Source organism: Etheostoma spectabile, chromosome 8 (assembly GCF_008692095.1).
Source record: "Etheostoma spectabile isolate EspeVRDwgs_2016 chromosome 8, UIUC_Espe_1.0, whole genome shotgun sequence".
Taxonomy (NCBI): Eukaryota; Metazoa; Chordata; class Actinopteri; order Perciformes; family Percidae; genus Etheostoma; species Etheostoma spectabile.
The window spans coordinates 4,484,504-4,491,546 of record NC_045740.1 but is presented as its reverse complement, the minus strand read 5'-3'; the positions used below and the strand labels follow the sequence as shown (position 1 = coordinate 4,491,546).

Genomic DNA, 7,043 nt, shown 5'->3' with positions numbered 1-7,043 from the left:
AGATAGATAGATAGATAGATAGATAGATAGATAGATTCTGGTCCTGTGGATTGGTGTACAGTGTGCACCTTGGCAGCTTGGCATTGGAGTCCAGAGGTATTTCTGCTGGTACTGATAGATGTGTGTGCAGCTCCTGTAACTCATTCCTGGCCTCCTCAGGCTGGACTGGTTCAGCATCTGCTCGCTCAGGTGGGTTCAGGGAGGGCAGAGCAGCTGACTGTACCTCTCTCCTCAGCCTGGTTCTCAGTGGGGCATCTGGCATCCGCTTCGTGTCAGGACACTTGATACCTGAAGGAGAGGAAGAGGTCACTCAGAAATGCATACAGACACGAGTGACACAAGTGACCGTGAACAAGATCCTGATGGAACTATTCAATAATGTTGAGTTTGCAGGATGGTGTGATACTGTAACTTTTTGCTTCACTGAATCACTCTCAAACAACCTTACTATCTTACTTTTATCTGCACTGAATACTTTAATAACTCATAATATTCGGTACGTCACATCCACTGGCTGCAGTACGTACCGATGGCCACTCGATAATAATCCAGCCAGCCTCCCAGGGTGTTCCGTACTCTCTGCTGAAGCCTCGTCAGCTCCCTGCTAACATGCCGTCTTTTTCTAAACTGTGCTGATGGCTCCTCCAGCCCCTCCACCTCTCTGACCATCTGGAAGACCTCCCGGGAGCACACAGACACCTGTGATACATCACTACTCGCATGGTAGATTATGATATAGAACAACAAAAGACATTTAGCAAGCTGTTTTATACAAAGTGACTCAGGGAAGATAATCTTCAAAGCTGTTGTTGTGACATATTATATTTCTTCTGTTTATATTTAATGTTTTAAGCCCATACATTTATGTCATACCTTCATTGAAGCATTGTGATATGGTGATAAAAACTCTCTTACAGGTGTTAGCGTCAGGTTCCTCTTGCTCTCTAGGACCACATCAAGGGATGTTGTCTTCCTCGCCAGCAGGAGGTCTTGAGCAAAATCAGAGGTGAACTTTCCTTCAGTCTGCAAACAAGTCTGTCAATAAAGAGTCAACATTATACAGGGTTGTTTATCATAAATCAAACACTTTTTTGTTACTCGTTTTACTCTCAATCTCACCGTTTCTTGTGATTGGTTAATGTCCGACAGAGCAGTAAGAGGAAGTTGAACACTTTCGTTGTCACACCTGAAGCTGAGCATGGCAGAAGTGCCACTGAGCAGCCTCACAGAGATTACATCTGACAACTGTAGGAGACAAACACATTTACAGGTTTAAAATGGATGAATTCATCCATTGGTATCTAATCTGCATGCTATAGACCTGTTATAAAACCTCTCCTAGTCCTGTCAGAGGGAGTGAGTGTTTGTTAATCAGTAGGTCATGCGTCATACCGTTACATTACATGTAATTTTAGCTGACGCTTTTATCCAAAGCGACTTACAATTGCTATGTGTCAGATGTTGCACGCCTCTGGAGCAGCTACGGACACACTGGCTGATGTATTGCAGTGGGAATTGAACCCGGGTCTCACACACCAAAGGCATGTGTCATATCCACTGTCATATCTACTGCGGCAACACCACCCCATACCTCTATGTCCTGCTTTGTTACCCCTAAATGTGACATTTCCCATATGCATATCTCACAATTATCTCACATGACAGGTTCTCTCCAGATTCAGAGTCCCTCTGACTACCCTTGTCACTGAATATATTTCTTGTCTGGAGATTACCTCTGGCCTGGTCTTTGTGCAACATGATCCGGACACTGTTTGTTTATTGCACAACGTGGACAAAATTATTTTATAGAAGTAAATTGGTCATAGGTAGAAAAAGTTGTGGTAGTGTCAAAAGTCACAATTCTAGCACTGTTGCTGCACCTGTATAACAATCTTCTCCCTCCGTGTGTGGTCTGTCTGCCAGCTCCACTCCTTAGTTATGTTCCCATTATGATCACATATGAATCCACTGTGCTGGTCCCACATGGCTGTAATAACAGAGCTGAAGGAACATTTTACACATCATTCACACATATATGGTTATAGAAATGCTGTTTAAAGATATTCAGCATTTTGCAGAATATCCTTTTTTTTGCTTTCTTTGTGGGAGTGAGATAAGAACATCGACAGCAATGTCATGGTAATGTGATTAAGGGTATTCCAGCTGTTTGGCACTTCCATCAAGTTGGGGGAATCACAAGGGATAGATGTTTTGTTTAAATTTTCAAAATCAAAGCAGCTGAGGCAAAGATACCATGGCTAGCTCTCTCCAGAGCCACAGACAACAGTATCATGACAGTAGATTTACTTACTCTCAGTGGAGCACCCATTTTACTAATTCAGACATTCTCACATATCAACTCACCTAAGAGGATGTGTCACAGCCCCGTGCCCGAACGCTGTGATAGTTGCCAGAATAACGGGACACTCACTGTCACTGAACACGTTGGTATAAAAGCCTCCACAGGTCAGACCTGAGTGGCTCTGGCATACTGCGATACAACCAGATGGGTAGCTGAGAGGGTGGGGTCAAGGGTCAAAAGGTCAGCTCAGTGACACATTAGCCATATGCCATACACTGAATTCTTCTTGTACAACTACTAGAATTAAAATACTTATGAATAAACATGATGAGAGTAAGATACTATATGAATGAGGAGCTGTCATTGATCCTGTAGTGTAGTTTCTGCCGTGCAGGGTCCTGCTGCTTCACTTCTGGTATCTGGGGCATCCCATCGACAACAGTAACAGGCTGTGCCGTTCTCCTCGCTCCCCTGTCCTTCAGTTGTGCCTTTGCATCACCATAGTGACGGAGTATGAGCGGTTTGTTCAGGTCCTGTTCAGCTGTTTGCAGTTTTCTATGTAAAGATGAGGTAATTAATCATGCTTAAATAACTGACCTCTCATTTAGCATTTATTATGGGTTCGTTGCAAAATAGAAGTTCACAGGGGTTGCCAGGTTGGGAACGTAGCGTCCCACAATGTCAATGTTAGCTAGATGCTAGTGTTGCATTCCCAGACATTAGCTTGCTAGCTACTCCATTATTAAAATGTATGAAAGTCCACAAATGTTGTAGGAAATGTTGTACTGAAAATGTCAGGGGTCATTGTCTGGGAATCGAATCATGTAAAGATATATCATTGATTAGTTAAAACTCTGACGTGCTGGTGGCACTAGGTAGAAAGTCAGGATCACCAAAATCTGGCTACTCCGAATATCTGTGTAAAGTTGATCCAGAAGTTAGATATTTAACCAACCAATCGACTGACATTACCATCCCTGATCCCTCTAGAAATTTAGGCACATAAGCCCTCATTTGACACACAGTTGCTGCAGTCTAAATGCAACAGTAAAGGGTAACAACATACTCAGGACTTCTTGCGACCCGGAGTTGCTCAAGCACCCACTGACACAAACGGATCTGCCGAGGCTCATCACAGGAGGGCCGCTTTGGCTGGATGATCCAACCTGGACACAAATCACATCCAGCTGATCGAGGCAGCAGGACCACGGCAGTGAGACAGTCAACCACAGACATAGTGGCCTACATTACACAGTGCTTTATCTCCATGTCTCTTACCTGGATTACTGCAGCTGTTGGATGAGATGGAGAAACTGACGGTGGTGTAGTTGTGAGCTGTTGGGGAGAGAGAATTTGGAACTCAGTCAATGTATCAGCTGAGGTCAATAAATTTGTATGGACATTACCTCCTGACTATATATCAGTTACTAACAGTGGAATCAGGGAATTTAATAATGTAACTCAAAAGCTCTGTAACTGATTAACAGACAGCAGTTTATCTGTGCCCAGCTACCAGTTACCTTGTCCTGTCTGGTAAACTAATCCTCTCACTTCCACACGCTTGCAACCCAAGCTGTCCACACCTTCGTGAGAAATTACTTAATGGGTTTTCACTTTCATCACTCTCATTGTTATTGTCTCTTAGCTACATTAAATGGAATATAGTTCAAATATAATGCCCTTCCTATTCTCAATTTTACATACAACACTATCCGTTTCTAATAATGCATAAAGAAAAAAACTTTTGGCTGATGTAATCTTGTAACATTACTTGCTTTGTCTTTGTATCAAGAAACATTAAGCCTACAAGTTCATGGGTTATTTTAGTGGAAGAACTCAATATTAATGAGGGAGATGTGATGACTTGTAAAGTGAGAGACACATGGCTTTTATTAATGACTTACTCACTTTATTATAAAATAATAAACCATGAAGTATTCAGCTGTTGTTAAATAAAATAGATAGATGCTCCTGAGCTTCTTTTTTCAGAAAGGTAAAAAGAGAAAGCATGAGGAGGATAAACCTCAAACAGGTGGATTTCTTTTTGGACAAAGGTTTTCATTATATTTTCACCTTGAAGGCTGTATTAAATCATTTGTAAACCATTAATCACTTATATAGGTCTACCCTTGTATGAGCTATATAATGTAAGCCAATTTCCACCAAGAAAAAAAGGGTATTTAAAGTAGCCTGTCTCACAACTGGGACTCAGTGTGTCTTACTTTTGACATACCGTGAGCATATTTAGTGATTTTATCAACAAATTTTTCTTTCTCTGACAAAAGTAGGCTTCAATAGAAAAGTCAGACACGTATTCATTTACCTCTATTGGAATTGTGTTTGCGCTTTTTCGTGCGTGGATTTGAGCTGAGTTGTGATTTTCCCACAGATGGACCAACGTTTTCCACAACACATGAGATTCTCTCTCCTTCCTGCCTCGTGTCACATCTGGCGGACAACTGACGGGACCGAGCTTCATCCAACTTCAGGAAACCTTTGGACTTTCCTTGTTTGTCAGTCTGTTCCGGACTTCTCAAGTACACCGAGCCCGCAGTCAGTTCCTTCCAGGAGTAATTTAGAATATTTACAATCCCGTGGGGAATACGCCCCTCTTCAGTCCATTTATGTTGTGAAAGTAGGCGAGCCACTTCGTTTAATAACTGAGGGGCTGCTCGTTTGTATGCATCCATCAGATCGTGGTCCTTTATGTTGAGCGTAGCACCGACAGCGGATGAGGTATCAGGTTTAACATCTCCACATGTATCCCCCGGCAGCCTCTGAGTACGCTCATCACTTTTACCTTCGATGTTGTCGTCTCGATTACTGTGAGACAAAAAGAGAAAACGTTGGCTATTAGTCGGACAAGTAAAACGTTAAAATAGTTTGTAGGCTACCAATAAGGGAACTGAATTACCTTTCCATTGTATCTTCTAACTTCGCTCCTTCATTTGCCAAATTGAATTGCAAAATGTTACTTTGCGCTCCTTTAATTCTGTTTCGTTTTGTTGGCTGCGGAAAGATAAGTTAGGCTAAGGTTATTGACTTTTAACTACAGTAAGCTAGCTAAATGAGTCATTAGCCCACCTGGTCAAAGAAATACAAAGGGCCAGTCCTAGGTTCCGTCGGTGCGACAGAAGAAGTCATTTCCTTTCAAAGGAAAAAGAAAGAAAAATTCCACTTGAAATTCCTCTTAATATTTGCCACACGCATACAACACACAGTATACACCCTGTCTCCTGCAACAAAATATCAACAAACCCGAGCTGTAGCGCTTTAACATCCACCTTTCCCTTCTGTATATGTGCTTCTATCCACTTAGTGTGCTGGCCTTGTTGCTTGGATACACCGTTCTACGCCCGTCATCAAATACTCGCGATACTCACCATTAATGATCGACCGGACATCAAACTAAAAGCCTATAGCCGTAACGATGTGAACAACAGAACACAATTTACGTTAACGGATAGGGTGTTTACCAGTGTGCTCATCCAGGAGAAGTGACACATGGCGTTACTGAGGAGGAGCTGCAGTCACAGGTGCGCACAGTAACCTGAAACTCAGCAACAGACAAAGTGAAGATTCTAGCATGCAGCTTTTACTGGCCATTTATCAGGACATGATGTTCACATAAGCATTACAGCCTCCACAGAACACACTGTGAATGTGTTGCTGTTTGGCCCATTTTCACCAACAGAAAACAATCTGACTGTGATAAATAAAAAGTTTTCTCAGGACAAAGGAGGATCGTCTTCCTCTCCTCGGGTCAAGTTGTTGCACAGAGATTGTCTAATAGCTCATTATTGGCTCAGCTTCCCCCAGCACACTTTTCTGCTTTGACCACTGGAGGCTCTCAGCAGCTTATGCGTCACTTCATCTTTTAGTCGCTGATCATGGCGGAGCTACAGCTACAGCATGAAGTGGAGCCTCAACTTCTCAATGGGGACGACTTGCACGAGGAGAGAGAAGATGCAGACGCGTCAGAATCAGTGAAAAAAAAGAGAAGAAAGAAGAAAAGGAATAAGACCACCGCACCAGGTAAGAGGCATCACTTTGTGGTAAGAGAGACGGTTGAGAAAATAGCGCAAAATTGTCTGTTCTAGTGCCACTCGATATAGAGCACGAGCATCACATATGCGGGACAGCAGACTTTTCAACCTGTCAGAGGGTGTCCCTGTCCAGCTGTCCCAACTCTGAGCGGCTGCCGCTGGAGCCGAGGGCGCTCATATGGAAACGGGACAATCTCTGAAAATCGGAATTTACCATCAAAACTGATTGAAAACTGTAGTTTCAAGATACGGGTGGAATAACATTTTTTATTTTACTCAAGATTAAATATGTTTATCCTATAAATCCCCCTAAGCTGCATGGAATTATGTAATAGAAATAATTCACAATTTTAGTGAAATAAGATGACAACCACTCTAATGCAAAAACATGATGATAATTTCAACCTTACTGCCTCATAATATTAAAAAAAATATGTATCTAAAATCCCAGAAAGCATGAGTTGTTGAACCTGCCATAAGTCATGTGTGGTCCACACAGCTCTTTCTTTGAAGGGCTAAATGTCATAATGCTGCAAGGTACATGCCCTTGAGGATATGACTCCCAAGGTAAAGAAAGAAATTATGCACAGACCCTGCCAAGTTGAGATCGTAGTGGATGCACTTTCTTAAAATGACTCTGAACCACAAATTATTTACTCACTGTGCGTGTGTGTGTGTGTGTGTGTGTGTGTGTG

General features: G+C 42.4%; 2 protein-coding genes across 5 annotated transcripts in view; one reads left to right on the top strand and one right to left on the bottom strand.

The window, feature by feature from the left end:
* Window positions 1-5,840, bottom strand: part of LOC116694169 (uncharacterized protein C3orf20) — an 8,861-nt gene extending 3,021 nt beyond the window's left edge. Inside the window, exons 1-13 of one of the 4 annotated variants that reach the window (XM_032523701.1) lie at window positions 5,561-5,840; window positions 5,387-5,449; window positions 5,217-5,311; window positions 4,626-5,125; window positions 3,581-3,637; window positions 3,369-3,468; window positions 2,645-2,857; window positions 2,365-2,514; window positions 1,881-2,001; window positions 1,120-1,245; window positions 916-1,035; window positions 528-699; window positions 69-288 (exon numbers count right to left, since the gene is read on the bottom strand). In XM_032523701.1, coding sequence (XP_032379592.1) covers window positions 69-288; window positions 528-699; window positions 916-1,035; window positions 1,120-1,245; window positions 1,881-2,001; window positions 2,365-2,514; window positions 2,645-2,857; window positions 3,369-3,468; window positions 3,581-3,637; window positions 4,626-5,125; window positions 5,217-5,311; window positions 5,387-5,446 — 1,934 coding nt within the window. In that variant the 5' untranslated portion in view covers window positions 5,447-5,449; window positions 5,561-5,840. Of the gene's footprint in view, window positions 1-68; window positions 289-527; window positions 700-915; window positions 1,036-1,119; window positions 1,246-1,880; window positions 2,002-2,364; window positions 2,515-2,644; window positions 2,858-3,368; window positions 3,469-3,580; window positions 3,638-4,625; window positions 5,126-5,216 lie in introns of all 4 variants that reach the window. The other 3 variants (XM_032523704.1, XM_032523703.1, XM_032523702.1) reach the window with 3 other exon arrangements.
* Window positions 5,841-5,985: 145 nt separating this feature from the next.
* The window catches only part of LOC116694172 (methionine aminopeptidase 2), a 7,866-nt gene continuing 6,808 nt past the window's right edge, over window positions 5,986-7,043 (top strand). Inside the window, exon 1 of the mRNA XM_032523707.1 lies at window positions 5,986-6,337. Coding sequence (XP_032379598.1) covers window positions 6,193-6,337 — 145 coding nt within the window. The 5' untranslated portion in view covers window positions 5,986-6,192. The remainder of the gene's footprint in view (window positions 6,338-7,043) is intronic.